Source organism: Nyctereutes procyonoides, unplaced genomic scaffold (genome assembly GCF_905146905.1).
Source record: "Nyctereutes procyonoides isolate TBG_1078 unplaced genomic scaffold, NYPRO_anot_genome, whole genome shotgun sequence".
Classification (NCBI taxonomy): Eukaryota; Metazoa; Chordata; class Mammalia; order Carnivora; family Canidae; genus Nyctereutes; species Nyctereutes procyonoides.
The window spans coordinates 65,656,286-65,672,963 of NW_026575126.1; the positions used below are offsets into that span (position 1 = coordinate 65,656,286).

General features: G+C 53.9%; 1 protein-coding gene across 1 annotated transcript; it reads right to left on the bottom strand.

Annotated features, from left to right (window-relative positions):
- Positions 1-9,791: 9,791 nt before the first annotated feature.
- On the bottom strand, positions 9,792-13,176 carry ACTB (actin beta). Its single transcript, XM_055340086.1, has 6 exons — positions 13,082-13,176; positions 12,211-12,339; positions 11,852-12,091; positions 10,964-11,402; positions 10,686-10,867; positions 9,792-10,582 (listed from the first exon to the last, which is right to left on the bottom strand). The coding sequence occupies exons 2-6, from the start codon at positions 12,331-12,333 to the stop codon at positions 10,439-10,441; spliced, it is 1,128 nt and encodes a 375-aa protein (XP_055196061.1). The 5' UTR covers positions 12,334-12,339; positions 13,082-13,176; the 3' UTR covers positions 9,792-10,438.
- Positions 13,177-16,678: the final 3,502 nt, after the last annotated feature.

The following is a 16,678-nucleotide window of genomic DNA, read 5'->3' on the forward strand; positions in this document are numbered from 1 at the left end:
GGCGGGGGCCTACAGCCACTTCCGGCGCCTGCCGCTACGTACTTCCGCCCGCCAACCGGCGTGCCCCGGGGGGGCCGCCATGTTGGGTGCGGCGCTGTTCTCTGGGGCCCTGTTAGGGATGCGGGTTGAGCCCAGGAGGACTACGTCAGCCGCAGCATCCTCTCGGGCCCGGGCTCCCCCTCCTATGCTCTCTGTCTGCTACTTTCCAGCCACAATGTCCCCCTGCCGGCCCGGCATTCTCTTGCCTCCCGGCCTTGGCATTTGCGTCCCCATGCCTGCAAGTGTCCACTCGTGGGACCACCGTGCGGAAAACCACATCTCCTCCTCCCCTAAACTTGATCTTCTCCCCAAAGCTCTTTGCAGTATCTGACGTCCCGTATCTTTTTATTTCTTTATTTCTTTTTTGTTTTTTTTTGGTTTGTTTTGTCCTCTTGCTGCGCTCAGGAGCAGGATTGCAGGGACCTAGGATGAAGCTCCCTGGCATGTCGTGGGCCCTGAGTAAATCCTTGCGGGGTCAATGAAGGTGGGGATGATGTGCCCTCACTCGAAACGCTTTGCATGTAAAAACCACGCACTAGTAAAAATCAGTGGGGAACACTTGGGTCAGAACCGGCGCCAAGTCCTGAGTGACCCTAGGCATGTATATCTTTGCACTGGGGGTGGGGGTGTTTCCCCACAGTTGTGGAGGCCAGAAGTAGGGAATGAAGATGTGACTGGGCCATGTTCCAATGGCTCCAAGGAAGAATCCCTTCTTGCTCTTCCTGGCTCTGGGTGGTGGTCAGCAATCCTTGCAGCTGCATCACTCACAAGTCCTGCTCTCTCCCTAGAGGACCCACCCTCTTCATATGTGTGCACGCAAGCCTGTGTGCACATATCCTTTCTTTAAAAGACACCAGTCTTGGGCAGCCCCGGGGTGTGATCCTGGAGACCCAGGATCGAGTCCCACGTTGGGCTCCCTGCATGGAGCCTGCTTCTCCCTCTGCCTGTGTCTCTGCCCCCCCCCCCGTCTCTCTCGAATAAATAAAATATTATAAATAAACAAACACACAACAGTCTTGGGGTACCTGGGTGGCTCAGTGGTTGAACGTCTGCCTTTGGCTCAGGTTGTGATTCTGGGGTCCTGGGATGGAGTCCTGCATCAGGCTCCCCCCAGGGAGCCTGTGTCTCCTGTGTGTCTCTCATGAATAAAAAGCTTTAAAAAGAAACAAGAAAAGACACAAATCTTGTTGAATTTAATATCCACCTTAATCTAAGATCTTACCTTAACTAGTGACATGCAAAGAGCTTGTTTCCAAATAAGGTCACATTCCAAGGTTCTGGGCAGACCTAAATCTTTGAGGGGCACTTATTCAACCTAGTACATCAGGTTTCATACGCTCTCCCTGGGCCTCATTTTCCTCCCACCTCACTGGGTTGAGCCTGTTAGTAGCAAGAGGCCTTTGATGAGCTCCTGTGGGTGGACCTTCCTGGGGGCAGGCACAGTCCTTGCCTCAAAGAGTTTATGGTTTAGTCAACAGTTAAATACAACTTGAAGCATAATAAGCATGACTGTTAATGGAGGTACCATTGTTTACCATTGAAGCCTTGACAATGGAGCCCAACTATGACGGAGGCAGGCATCTGGAATTTCACAGAGGCCCAGGTTTCTCCTCCAGTCCTCCTAACTCCTGACCCATTCCTTCTTTTCCCCTACAGTCTGTAATCAAGTATGTTTTTCACTATGGCAGAGGTGTTTTATTTTCTCTCCCTTGGGGAAGAGGCTGCTTTTGGGCAAACAGACTCGAGCGATCGATTGTAGAAAGGCCCCACAGCGTCTACTTAGCTGAACACAGGCCCATCAGGTGATGCAGCTCAAAATATCCGTAGGCACTAACTCACCAATGGGCTACTTACAACCCAGCACAGTTACCAATAAAGGGCAAATGCCATATGTTGCCATATATAATTTTATTTATTCATTTATGAGAGACACAGAGATATCAGCAGAGAAAGAAGCAGGCTCCCTGTGCAGAGCCCCATGTGGGACTCGATGCACCCAGACACCCCACCCTCCCTCTTTATTTTTTGAGATTTTATTTATTCATGAGAGACACACAGAGAGAGGGAGAAACAGGCTCCCTGCAGGGAGCCCGACATGGGACTTGATCCTGAGACCCCAAGATCACACCCTGGGCCAAAGGCAGGCGCTAAACCACTGAGCCACCCAGGGATCCCCACCCTCCCTCTTTAAAAACAATCCTTACCCACTACCTCCTTGCTAAGAGCCTCTGTTTTGCTGTCCTGCCCGCTGCTCCCTTGCAGGTGTATTCAGAAAACTTATATAGGCTTTGTCCTGGCCCAGGTGAATTCTTTCACAGCCTGTGCCATCAGGTCCCACCTGATCATCACTTCACATCTGGGAGCTCCCATCTGATTGGGAGAGATGCCCCAATTAGACATCACACCCCACTAGAACAGAGTTTGGGAATGACAGGCCCCCAATAAACCATTGTCAACTAAATGGCTGGTTACATGAGATGATCCATGTTAGTGTCCAACACAGAGGAGCAATTCAGGAAATGTAACTACTGGGAGTCCCACCCTTCCCAGGTGTTCCAGGTTTGAGGAGCATTTAGTTGGAAACCCCTGAGTGTGAGCCCCAGGCAACCAAGGTGGGGAGTCAGTTCCAATACCTCATTGCTCTTACAGGTGTAGCTTCCAGGTTTGGGGAACACTTCCCCACAGCATTTTCAGTGGCTCCTGCTCTGACAGTGATCTCTGTTACCTCTCACCCCCTCCAGGTCATCTAGATATGGGGTCTGGAGGAAAGTGTTTCCCTAATATAAATGACAATGACCACTGTTACCACACCAGTGCTTATCACTCACACTTTCCATGTGGGACCTTATTGGAAATGTCACTGAATCCTGGTGGGTAAACTCTATTATTACCTCATCTTGCAGAAGAGAATACAGGTCCGCGTGAGTAGCAAAATTAGGATTGGAGCCAACATTGTCTCTACTCCAGAACCAGAGGCTTGGGACAAACAGAGCCTCCAGTTCCACCTCCGTAGGTATATTGCAGGGAGCAGAACCTCTGAGAACCAGAAGGCTGCAGCGAGGGGTAAATGGAGCCCGCTGAAGGTGGTCAAGGCAGGGAGAGGCCCTTGGATGAAGCCCATCAGGCATGGGAAAGCCTCCTCACCTGCCCCAGGGGGCTTTCCTGTGCCAAAGTCCTCACCTTTGAGAGGTCCCACCAGAAGCCCGTCCTGATGCAGCCGAATAACCTTTTATTTTATTTTAAAATATTTTGTTTATTTGAGAAAAAAGGAGAGAGAGCGAGCTTGAGTGGGGGTGGGGGGAGTAGAGAGAGAAGCAGACTCTCTGCTGAGCACAGAGCCCAATGTGGGGCTCCACCCCAGGACTCCAAGATCATGACCTGAGCCAAAGTCAGATGCTTAACTGACTGAGCCACTCAGAAACCCCCAGAGTGACCTTTTAAAACTGTGCATGTAAAGGGGAAAAGTTACTTTCACAGAGGAAACCAGCACACAGATGTTTATTGCAGCTTTATTCATAATTTCCAAAACTTAGAAGCAACCGAGATAACTTTTGGTAAGTGACAGAGAAATTATAGTCCATTCAGACACTGGAATATTTTTTCTTATATTTTATTTATTTATTTATTTATTTATTTATTTATTTATTTATTTATTTATTTATGAGAGACACACAGAGAGAGAGAGGCAGAGACACAGGAGAAGGAGAAGCAGGCTCCATGCAGGGAGCCCGACATGGGACTCGATCCCAGGTCTTCAGGATCAAGTCCTGGGCTGAAGGCGGCACTAAACCACTGAGCCATCTGGGCTGCCCCTTCTTAGGTTTTTTGTTTGTTTGTTTGTTTGTTTGTTTGTTTGTTTGTTTGTTTAAGATTTTACTCATTTATTCGTGAGAGACACAGAGAGAGAGAGGGGGGAGCAGAGACACAGGCAGAGGGAGAAGCAGGCTCCAAGCAGGGAGCTAGACGTGGAACTCGATCCTGGGACTCCTGGATCATGCCCTGAGCTGAAGGTACATGCTAAACTGTTGAGTTACCCAGGCGTCCCTAGATTTTTTTTTTTAAGTAACCTCTATACCCAACATGGGGCTTGAACCCATGAGTGTGGGGTTCAAGAGTCACACAGTCTACCGACTGAGCCAGCCAGGTGCCCTGAGACAGTGGAAAATTATTCAGCGCTAAAAATAAATGCTCTATCAAGCCATGAAAAGACATGGAGGAACCTTAAGTGCAATTTTACTAAGTGAAAGAAACCACTCTGGAAAGGCTGCATATGGTATGATTTCAACCATATGACATTTTGGAAAAGGCAAAACTTTGGTAACTTGAAAATAATCAGCAATCTCCAGGGGTCAGGGGAACGGAAAGATAATAGCTGGAACACAGAGGATTTTTAGGCAGTGAAACTCAGCTGAGGTCTTGATCTCAAGCTCGGGTCATGAGTTCAAGCCCTGAATTGAGCTCCAGCCTGGAGCCTACTTAATAAAATAAAATAATAAATAATAAAATAATAAAATAAAAAAAAAAAAATAAAATAAAATAAAATAAAATAAAATAAAATAAAATAAAATAAAATAAAAAGATGCCTGGGTGGCTCGGCGGTTTAGCACCTGCCTTCGGCCCAGGGCGTGATCCTGGGGTCTCAGGATCGAGTCCCTTTTCGAGCTCCCTGCATGGAGCCTGCTTCTCTGTCTGCCTGGGTCTCTGCCTGTGTGTGTGTGTGTGTGTGTGTGTGTGTGTGTGTCTCATGAATAAATAAATAATATCTTTAAAAAAATTTTTTTAATAAAATAACCAAAAAACACCAAATCCATACAGTGTAGGCACCAAGAGTGACCCCTAACATAAACTATGGATTCTGGGTGACAATGACGTTTGGTATAGGTTCATCAGTGGTAACAAATGCATCACTCTGGTGGGGGATGTTGATGGTGGGGGCAGCTGTGTCCGTGTGGGAGCAGGGGATATATGGGAAATCTCTGTACTTTCAATTTTTTTTAAAGATTTTATTTATTTATTCATGATAGTTACACAGAGAGAGAGAGAGAGAGAGAGAGAGGCAGAGACATAGGCAGAGGGAGAAGCAGACTCCATGCAGGGAGCCCGACATGGGATTCGATCCCAGGTCTCCAGGATCGCGCCCTGGGCCAAAGGCAGGCGCCAAACCGCTGTGCCACCCAGGGATCCCTGTACTTTCAATTTTTATGTGAACCTAAAACTGCTCTAAAAAGTCAAGACAAATAAATAAATAAATAAATAAATAAATAAATAAATAAATAAAAAAAAAGTAAAAAGTCAAGACTAGGGGCACCTGGATGGCTCAGTGGTTGAGCATCTGCTTTCAGCTCAGGGCGTGATCCTGGTTCTCGGGATCAAGTTCCGCACCAGGCTCCCTGAAAGGAACCTGCTTCTCCCTCTGCATGTGTCTCTGCCTCTGTGTGTCTCTAATAAATAAATAAAATCTTTTTATTTTATAAATTTTTATTTATTTATGATAGTCACACACACACAGAGAGAGAGAGAGACAGAGACAGAGACACAGGCAGAGGGAGAAGCAGGCTCCATGCACCGGGAGCCCGACGTGGGATTCGATCCCAGGTCTTCAGGATCGTGCCCTGGGCGAAAGGCAGGCGCCAAACCGCTGCGCCGCCCAGGGATCCCCAAATAAAATCTTTTTTAAAAAAGTAAAGACTATTAATATTTTTGTATTGAGTATCTCTGACACAGTTACATTAGTCTCAGGTGTCAAAAATCTCTTCATTTAAAAAAAATATTTTGAGTTCGAGTCACACACTCTACCCACTGAGCCAGCCAAAACACTCCTGAATTCTTAGTTTTAATTAATTTAAATTAAATTTAAATGGTCATATATGTTCATATATAGCTAGTGGCCCCTATGGGACAGGACTATGAGCTCTATGAGGGAAGAGGCGATGTCCCCTAGCATTGTATGGCTGCTCAAATAGAAGTTGAGGGGCACCTAGTTCGATGAAGCGTCTGCCTTCAGCCCAGGTCATGATCCCCGAGTCCCAGGATAGAGCCCTACATCAGGCTCCCTGCTCAGTGGGGAGACTGTTTCTCCCTCTCCCTCTCTCAATGCCTGTGCTTGTGCTCTCTCTCTCTTTAAAGATTTATTTATTCATGAGAGACACCGAAAGAGAGAGAGAGAGAGAGAGACGCAGAGGGAGAAGCAGGCTCCCCGCAGAGAGCCCAATGTGGGACCCGATCCCGGATTCCGGGATCACGCCCTGAGCTGAAGGCAGATGCTCAACTGCTGAGCCACCCAGGCATCTCTCTCTCTCTTAAATAAATAAAATCTCTTTTTAAAAAAATTGAATAATGAATGACTGCATGAGCAAGCATGAACCACTTGGCAGGGGTCTCGGATGGTTCCACCCTCTATGTCCCTTGGGTGATTCCAGGCCAGAGCAGGTGTTCAAATCCTGCCACTGCCACCTCAGAGCTGTGTTACCCTCCAAGCCTGTGTCCCCACAAGGAAGGTGACTGCCCTGGGACCTGAACCTCTGTGTGTCCACACCACCAGGATCCAGGAAGAAATGTCAGGATGAAAGGGAGGAACTGAGCCCCCGTGCCTACCAGGATTCCCCAGGGGGGGACCTAGTTCTATCTGAGGAGGGCTGCTTTGCAGAAGAGGGGATTCCTGAGAGATGGATCTGGGCGTATTAGAAAGGTGAGCCCGAGTGTCAGGGCCGCCTCATGGGGGAGCCAGCCACCTGAGAAAGCTGGGAGCTTCCAGTCCCAGGGTAGAGCAAGCCAAGAGGAAGGGGGAGGTGTCAGAGTAGTGAAGGATCAGGTGGGGGCGAGCCTTGAGGTGTCTGGCCGCTGATCCACCAGGCTTCACAGGTATTAGGGTCCAGCTTTCTCACATGAGGCAGTGACCTGGGGCCAGCCATCACTGTCCCTTGGCTGTGGCTTCGTATCCGGTGCACAGTAGACAAGAAGTAGTAGCATCCTCTCACTTGGCCTTTTCTGGGGTCAGGCTTCCTGGTGTTGGGCCTTTGCTCCAAGCCAGGCAGCAAATGGCCAGCTTTGAGAGAAGGGCCCAAAGGACTCTCAAGGTCAAGCATGTGTGATTCAGCTGCACTTCCAGAGCCTTACAAGCAAAGAGATTGGTGGGGCACCTGCTCACAACCCACTCTAGGTGGATGTTCCCATTTCCCAGACAGGTACATAGATGGTGATATGACTCCTCAAGACCACTTAGATAAGACATAGGGCCCCATGGGCAGCCTGGGTGGCTCAGCGGTTTAAGTGCCTGCCTTCGGCCCAGGGTGTGATCCTGGTGTTCCGGGATCGAGTCCCACATCAGGCTCCCTGCATGGAGCCTGCTTCTCCCTCTGCCTGTGTCTCTGCCTCTCTCTCTCTCTCTCATGAATAAGTAAATAAATAAATAAAATATTAAAAAAAAAAAAAAAAAGACATAGGGCCCCAGCCACCGTGCTGTTCTGTTTCAGTGTTGTCTCCATTACCCTGGCCTCTGTTCCTGATCATTCCATGCCTCTGTCTGCTACATGCAAGCCTACACCTCCACCTGCCCAACAAGCCCACACCTCCACCTGCTCAGCTGACTCTGCCTCCGGCAGCTCAGGAACCCTCTTCCCAAAAAGCCTTTTGGAGAAGCCTCTTACCCCAGAGTGACACCTCCCCACTCCCCAGTCAGCTGTCTTTATGGTCCTTTGTTTTTCTTTTCTTTTTTTAAATATATTTTTTAAGATCTTTATTTATTCATGAGAGGCACGGAGAGAGAGAGAGGCAGAGACACAGGCAGAGGGAGAAGCAGGCTCCATGCAGGGAGCCCAATGCAGGATTTGATACCAGGACTCCAGGATCACGCCCTGAGCTAAAGACAGTTGCTCAACCACTGAGCCACCCAGGTGCCCCTGTTTTTCTTTTTGTTCAAAAGAGACGAAATGATGAGTGCTTTTTTTCCTCCTTTTTTAATCTGCATTTCTTAGTGGTTGTGGGTTTTTTTTTCCAGTTTTATGGAGATGCAATTTGCTAGGTTTTGACAGGTGTGTGCACCTGTGACACCTGTCTCCTAACCCCCACCCTGGACCAGCATCGTGAGCACTTAAATCACCCTGTGGTCCTGCATCCTTACTCACATGCAGCCTCTGCTGTCCCTCCTCATCACAACTAGGCACTGTACCTTCATTTGTTGGCCTAATTTATATTTCCCCTTTACGCTGTGTGCCTCATGTGGGCAGGGAGCACATCTGGTTTCTTCTCCACTGCGCCTCCAGTCCCTGGCACAATGCCTGGTACAAATAGTGGTTGGAAAGAGGAAGGAAGGAGGAAGGATAGAAAGGAACAAGGAAGGAAAGGCAGGCCCAGCATACACTGGGCCCTTAAAAATGCTTGTCGAGTGAATATGTGGCCCCTGGTGGAAACTTGCAGCAGAGTCCAGGGCTTTCATCACCTCTGAGTAGGATCACAAGAGCTGGAACTGGTGGGGGGGGGGGGGAGCGGTGGGCACGAAACACGACTTCTGGCATCCTGGGCATGCTGCTGCTGTATCACTTCCTCTGGGCCAGCTGTGTGCAGATCAGAGAGGTAGCCTAGGATCAAAGGAATGGGACTGCTTCTGGAGCCCACCCCACACTCCCACTGTGGTGTTTTATGTACTGAACTAGGAAAACCTGCCAAGGTGAGCTCAGGGGATCAGTCACAAGTCTTGTTGGGTTTTGGAAGCCTTCAGGTCTTAGATTTTGTGCCCACTGACCCAAGTCACCTTGCTGAGTAGAATTACTTGGGTCCCTCCAAACTTGCTACACCACCAAGAGATTCCAAGGCACGTCCTGCCCTTAGGAGGGTCTTTGCTCTTCTGTAAGGTGGGAGGCAGTGGGCCACCATATTCCCAGGGTCCACAGTGCCCCAAAGGTGCAGCCCAGGGCTGGAGGGAACCCCAGGCCCATGGAGGGAGGGGCAGGGCCCCTCAAGACCTCAAATCTAGATTGGCTTAAGGCTGGATTCTGGGCCTTCTACTCCCTCTGGAGAAAGGAGGGCAAGGGGCACCCTGCATGGAGGTCGTCCACTTTGCCACAGCTTCTAGCTGACGTTAAGGCAGGCCAGTCTTGGAGCACTGCATTAAAAAGTCAGAAACACTTCCAGCGCCAGACCCTGCCCCCCAGGAGCCGCCTGCACTTGAAACCCAGGCTGAATGCACAATAAGGGACGCATCCCAAGGCAGAATCCAGACCCCGGGGCAGGACTTACCCAGAGCCAATTAGAGCACTCTGCAACCTGACATGCCTCCACACCCGGTCCCTGGATGCCACCAGGGAGCTACCCTGCAGAATCCCAGCTCAAGTGCTTTCTCTGGCTACTAGGGAAGGATCATCCCAGGAGAGCTGCCAGAAAAGGTGGAAGCCCACCCAGAGTCTTGTGGCCAATCAGGAAGGACAACAGCTAAGACCAAGGTACATGGTCTAGGAGCCCCCACCCCAAAAGGGGCCCCAATACCAGGAGGTATGGCACCTGGAATACCGACCCTCCCCCTTTTTAGTATAGGCTGCCCACTTTCCTGAAGCATCTGGGCCCCAGAACTTTGAGAAAGAGGGGTATACGGTTGACAAGTCTAGGCCAGTACCCGTAATTCCCCTCAATCCATCTCTCACCCTAGGACTCTTAAATAAAAGTCAGTTAGATGCCCCTGATCCCCCTTCCAAGATAGGGACAGCTCGGTCCCCCCGCTGCCCCATCCTTCTCCCCAACACCCAAGAAGCCACATCTCCTTTCTTTAAGGTGTGCACTTTATTGAACTGGTCTCAAGTCAGTGTACAGGTAAGCCCTGGATGCCTCCATGCCTCAGCCCCACTCCCAGGGAGACCAAAAGCCTTCATAAATCTTCAATTGGGGGGACAAAAAACAAGGGCCGTGATGACAGACCATTCAAAATAAAACAAAAAGAACAAGTATTAAGGCGAAGATTAAAAAAAAATTTGGACTACATAATTTACACAAAAGCAATTCTCTTTCCCTCCCCTGTGTGGACTCGGGCGAGGACAGGCCCTCAGCAGGGAGAAACGGGGTGGCTTTTGGGAAGGCAAAAGACTTCCTGTAACAATGCATCTCACGATATTTGGAATGACTATTAAAAAAAAAAAAAAGAACAATGTACAATCAAAGTCCTCGGCCACATTGTAGAACTTTGGGGATGCTCGCTCCAACCCACTGCTGTCACCTTCACCGTTCCAGTTTTTAAATCCTGAGTCAAGCGCCAAAAAAACAAAACAAAACCGAAAAAAAAATTAAAAAATTAAAAATCCAAAAACAAAAATAAAAAAAAAAAACAAATAAAGCCATGCCAATCTCATCTCGGTTTCTGCGCAAGTTAGGTTTTGTCAAGAAAGGGTGTAACGCAACTAAAGTAACAGTCCGCCTAGAAGCATTTGCGGTGGACGATGGAGGGGCCGGACTCGTCATACTCCTGCTTGCTGATCCACATCTGCTGGAAGGTGGACAGTGAGGCCAGGATGGAGCCCCCAATCCACACAGAGTACTTGCGCTCAGGGGGTGCGATGATCTGGGGGAAGAAGAGTAGAGTGAGCATGAGGTCCAGCCCTGGAAGGCAAAGGAGCAGGCCCACGGGAGCCACCCCCACGTGCCCAGGCCAGCTAAGTCCCCACCTTGATCTTCATTGTGCTGGGTGCCAGGGCAGTGATCTCCTTCTGCATCCTGTCAGCGATGCCAGGGTACATAGTGGTTCCACCAGACAGCACTGTGTTGGCATAGAGGTCCTTGCGGATGTCAACGTCACACTTCATGATGGAGTTGAAGGTAGTTTCATGGATGCCGCAGGATTCCATGCCTGGGAGGAAACAGAAGCTGGACTTAGCTTCAGGGGGTGGCCACGAGGGTGACACTGCAGCTGGGGGGGGTGGGGGGAGGGAGGCTGGTCACTTACCCAGGAAGGAAGGCTGGAAGAGAGCCTCTGGGCAGCGGAACCGCTCGTTGCCAATAGTGATGACCTGCCCATCGGGCAGCTCATAGCTCTTCTCCAGGGAGGAGCTGGAGGCCGCGGTGGCCATCTCCTGCTCGAAGTCCAGGGCCACATAACACAGCTTCTCCTTGATGTCACGCACGATTTCCCGCTCGGCGGTGGTGGTGAAGCTGTAGCCACGCTCCGTGAGGATCTTCATGAGGTAGTCGGTCAGGTCCCGGCCAGCCAGGTCCAGACGCAAGATGGCATGGGGGAGGGCGTACCCCTCATAGATGGGCACCGTGTGGGTGACCCCGTCACCGGAGTCCATCACGATGCCAGTGGTGCGGCCAGAGGCGTACAGGGACAGCACAGCCTGGATGGCCACGTACATGGCTGGGGTATTGAAAGTCTCGAACATGATCTGTAGGAGGAGAGGGGCCAAGTCACGCTCCGGAAACCACCAGAAGCGGCCAGGCCAGACCGGGGACATGCAGAGAAAAGTGCAAGGAACACAGCTACATGTGCTGGGGATCCTGGGATGGGGATTCACTTCAGACCTACTGTGCACCTACTGAATACACACTCCAAGGCCACTTGACACAAGCCTCATTGGCTTTGTCACACGAGCCAGTGTTAGTACCTACACTCACAGCATCTTATAACCTCAAACACCTAATCAGAAAGGCAAACACCAGAAAAGATGCCATCTGGGAATAAGCAAATAGAACCTGGAGAGTTCCAAAGAAGACTCAGTTCAGAGAAGAAAATCCTAGGAGAATGGCAGAAGAAAGAACAAGTGAGAAAGGGCGTGGCACGGAAAAGCAAGGAAGGATGGGGTGGCCGCCCACAAAAGGCCAGCGGGCCACTGACCTGGGTCATCTTCTCACGGTTGGCCTTGGGGTTCAGGGGGGCCTCGGTCAGCAGCACCGGGTGCTCCTCGGGGGCCACGCGCAGCTCGTTGTAGAAGGTGTGGTGCCAGATCTTCTCCATGTCGTCCCAGTTGGTGACGATGCCGTGCTCAATGGGGTACTTCAGGGTCAGGATGCCCCTCTTGCTCTGGGCCTCATCGCCCACGTAGGAGTCCTTCTGGCCCATGCCCACCATCACGCCCTGCGGAAGGAGGGGCGAGGCGCCCTGAGCGCGGGCCCGGGGCCCCACAGAGCCACCCCGAAAGCCCAAGGCCAGGCCCTCCCCCTCCCCCCAGGTCACACCCGAGGCCGGCGCCCTACCTGGTGCCGGGGGCGCCCCACGATGGAGGGGAAGACGGCCCGGGGGGCGTCGTCGCCTGCGAAGCCGGCCTTGCACATGCCGGAGCCGTTGTCGACCACAAGCGCAGCGATATCGTCATCCATGGCGAACTGCGGGGACCGCGGGGCCTGAGCCGGGGGTCGGGTGGGGCCGCCCCCGCCCAGCCCACTTCCGCCGCGCCGCAGCCTCGAGCCGCCAGGGGGCGCCGGCGCGCGCCCACATTGGGGACAAAGGCGGCCGGGCCGGCAGCGTTATTACCATAAAAGGCAAACGCTGGTTAGAGGCGGCCCCGCGGCGCGCGGCAGGAAGCCAGGCCCCCGCCCCCTCCCCACCCGGGGCTGGCTCCGCCCCCGCCCCGTTCAAAAACGCGCCGGCCGGGATGGCGCGAGGCGGACACGCCTGCGGGAGCCGGCGGCGCGGGGAGGAAGTGCGCGCAGGCGCCCTCGCGCCGCGGCGACCCCACCCCTTCCGGCCGGCCGCGGCCTGGGGCCCAAGCGCGCACGCGCATGCGCAGCCGTGCGCCCAGCCCCCACCCGCCTGGCGGGGCAGCCGCCGCGCCCTCCCACCCACCCGCCCGCCCGCCCGCCGCTGCACCGGGCCGCCCGAGCGAGCGAACAAACCGGGCGGCCCGCTCGGATAGAGACCCGCGGCCGCCTAGGCCGGGGTAGCAGCACACCGGGGGCGCGCGGTGCGAGCGCAGTCCCGGCCCGAGCGAGGGGCGCACGGCCCCTCTGTCCGCCCGGCGGCTCTGTCCGTGCGCGGGGCCGGAGGCGGAGGGGCCCGCCCGGAGGCGGCGGAGGCGGAGGCGGAGGCGGCGCGGGGCCGCAGCGCCGGGCCGGCCCGGGGCCTTACCTGGGGGTGGTGTAAACCGGCGGCGGCGGCGGAGCGGCGAGGGCGAGGGGCCTGTGCTCGCGGGGTGGACGCGGTCTCGGCGGTGGCTGCGCGTCGCGCCGCCGGGTTTTATAGGGCGCCGCTGCGGCCGCTCGAGCCATAAAAGGCAACTTTCGGAACGGCGCGCGCTGATTGGCCCCACGCCGCTCACTCACCGGCCTCGCAGCACAGTGCAGCATTTTTTTACCCCCTCTCCCCTCCTTTTGCAAAAAAAAAAAAAAGAGAGAGAAAGAGCGAACGAGCCGGGCTGTGAGAGAGCGAGAGCGAGATTGAGGAAGAGGAGGAGGGAGAGAGTTTTGGCGTCGGCCGCCCTTGGGTGCTGGGCCCCTGCACCGCCGCTCCGGCCACCAGTGTTCTCCACCCTGGGACCCTCCGGGTGGAGACATCACAGAAGCAGGGAGCACCCCACTGGGCAAGGGTCAGCATGGGTGCCGGGGTCCCTGGTTGCTGTGGGTGCTTAAGGAACAGTTGCAGGGGGAGGATTGTTCAACATTAACTCAACTGCCTGGAAAGCCTGGATTGGGGCGGGGGGGGGGGCTCTGCCTGGAGGTGCTCAGTTTGTTAAGTGAGGGGCACTACTACTCAGGGACCTGGCGCAGTGGTATGGTGTGTGGGGAGTCAGGGAGCTTGTGGCCACTTAACAGGGGCCTCAGGCCCCAGAGACAGGACAGGCATCAGGAGCAAGTGGCTGGAAGTTCCCTGAGAAGAGAGGTCCAAGCTTCCCCTGCAGCAGGCCTGGAGGTGGGCTCTGTAGAGCAGAGAAACTGTTCCCGTGGAGCCAGACTGCTTCCAAGAGCTGCCTGGTCACACCCAGCCAAGCCAGACCTGGGCCGTTAGCCCATGACCCAGGCAGCTGCTGGGCAAAGGCAGGCAGGGCTGCTCAGCAGCTTGGGGCCCATCATCCATCCTCTGTCATGTGTAGCCACAGCGGAACTGCTGTCCTGAACCATCTGGAGCCTGCCAAGGATCCTTAATGCCCCAGAGATGGGTTAAGCTGAGGGGGGGGCGGGGCAGGATGGCAGGGACAGGAGCTGAAGACCAGCTGCCCTCAGCGAAGACCCTCTCCTTGTCACCCTTTCCTGCCTGGGTTCCTCCACCAAACATTGGGCAAGATCTGGGTGCCCAGGAGTGTTCTGGGTGGCTCCCTGCTCTGAGAACTGCCGGTCTGGCAGGCAGAGCCTGTACCCAGATGGTGGTCAACAATGATCCTTGAGTGGCAGACAGGGGCTGTGGGACCACAGAGGGCCATCAGCCTAGAAGGACTGCTCTACAGAGCCTTCTTGGAGGTGGTGACAGGAAGTTGAATTTTCACACAGCAGGAAGGGTGGTCTAGGTAGGGACACTGGCCTGTAGCCACTGGTCTGTCTAGGCACCCCAAGCCTGCCCAGGGCTTTGCTGCGCATAGTAGGTGCTTCTGCATTGGGCATTGAAACCAGTGAACCATTAGTCTATATATGGATGTGCAGTCTGTGGCCAGAGAAGCAGTGACCTGGTCCTGCCTACCACAGGTAGCTGGCCGCAGGGCACTTTGCAGTTACAGGGGCCACATCTAGTGGGAAGGGTAACCATCACCCAGCGCACAGCAGAATCCTCAGGCTCAGCGCCACATGCCAGCATCCCCAGAGAACTGCCAGGAGCCTCGCTGCAGCTCTCCAATCACCGCTCCGGGCTTGGGGGAATGTTCCCAGCCTGTCCACTCCCTGCCTCCCAGGGACTGCCCTGTCCCTGGCCTTATATCTCTCAGTCATGGGCATCAGGCCAGCCAGCTGCCCTGGGGCCTGTCAACCCTGCGATTCAGGGGCTGGGGAGCAACTCTCTTTTTTGCCTGTCAGTAAGGGCTGCTCGTGGCCCGTGGCTGATCCTGCAGGGGCGCTGAGCAGGCTGGGACTAGGGCTGCAGGGCCACGGACAGACTGAAGGCTCTAGGGCGGTTCTAGGCAGCTGTGTGGGGTGGAGAGCAGGCCTGCTCCCCAAGCAGGAAGCAGGACCTGTGTAGCCACCTCTTGCCTGTTCTCCACTGGGGTGGGCCAAGGGTCCGCACCACCCCAACCTGACCTCAGACTGCAACACTCCCGGCACTAAGTCTGCAGCCATGAACTCCTGCTCCTGGTGCTCTCCTGGCATCCTTCACAGCCCATCACAAAAGGCTCCTTTGGTGGGGTGAGCCCTTTGGCATCTGCAGCCCATACTGCCCTTGCACTCAAGACACTGCACTGGGCTGACATTTGCAGCTCGGCCTCCCCCACCAGACCTTGAGCCTGGCTTCCACCTCTTCCACTGCACCCTCCCCAGGGCTCAGTGCTGGTGAATGAACAAGTGACTTAGTCACCAAGTGATCTTGGATATCCTCACCCCTCCAAAAGGACTTTGGGAAGAAGGAGGGCTTGGGGGAGCGGTGGGGGGGAGGGGGCTGGGCCGCAAGCCTAGGGGGAGGGGAGGAGAAAAAGAGGAAGTGGAGTCTGCCAGAGGAAGGGGGAGGAGACATGCGGGAGAGGAAGTGAACAGGTTCTTTGCTTGGGAACTTTGCCCTTGCAGGGAGTTTTCAGAACTGTCACTGGGGCAGGCTCAGGCCCCAGACCCTTAGCCTGGCTCAGCCAATGGGGACTTTACCTGCTCTTGGGTGCTTTTTTTTTTTCTGTTGTGGTCCCCCCCCCAACCCGCAAGGCATTCTAAGCAGGGGACATTTACAACCCTCCCAAAGGACCACTCCCTGCCCCTCTCTAGAGACATAGCTGCCCAGCTACCTGGCCCTGGGTGCTTGAGCCCCACTGCTGCCCTACCAGGTGAGGACCCTGAGCTCCACTTCATAGAGGAAGGAACCGATGCATGATGGAGGAGGGATGTGTGGCTTATGGACTGTTGGCTGGAGGAGGGGGTGGAGATGCTGCACTTAGGAGGTGCTCAGTGAGGGCTAACTGACGGATGAGGGTGTGGAACACTCTAGGTGACACATTCTCTTTACAGATGAGGAAACTGAGGCACGACTGGGAGTCCAATGTGAAAGACACTAGGTGCAGAGCCCCGGGGAGCCTCACACTGCCCCTTCGTAATAGTGTCCCCTGGAGTCTTCCCAGGGACTGGGTCCAAAGGTCATTCCAAAGTCTAAATTCTTGGGTCCCACTTCCCTCCTCAGTGTTTATCTCCTGGGTTCCAGAGAGAAGAGCCACCAGCTTTTGGTCACATAGCAATAGGTCCTGAGGCCCCCAGCCTGCAGTCTCCAGCGACCTCTTTCCCCTGCCCTCCTTCCTTGCTCCTAGGATAGTCTCAAAAGGAGATTCTGGACCTCACAACTCCTGAGGGACTGGGCTTGCGTCTCTTATGCCCCCTGCCCAACTTTTCCTATGCCTCAGGGCCAGATCTTTGGGATGCCCCCTCCAGGAAGCCTGCCATGATTTCCTCCTTCCACTACCATAACAACAGTAGCCTTCTTGCTTAGGGGAAACAAACCAGCTAGGATCACACAGCCAGGGCAACAGCCAGGAGCCAAACCTCTAGGATCACACGGCTCTTGCATTCGACATGCCAGCACCAACCAGCCAGGCATGCTTCCAGAGTGGAA

What these genes read in the sequence shown, in the direction of transcription:
- ACTB (XM_055340086.1), bottom strand. Translation starts at nt 12,333, where the DNA reads ATGGATGACGATATCGCTGCGCTTGTGGTCGACAACGGCTCCGGCATG. An exon ending in TGGGGCGCCCCCGGCACCAG is followed by an intron (nt 12,092 to 12,210) that starts GTAGGGCGCCGG and finishes CTCCTTCCGCAG; the next exon opens with GGCGTGATGGTGGGCATGGG. An exon ending in ACCGTGAGAAGATGACCCAG is followed by an intron (nt 11,403 to 11,851) that starts GTCAGTGGCCCG and finishes CTCCTCCTACAG; the next exon opens with ATCATGTTCGAGACTTTCAA.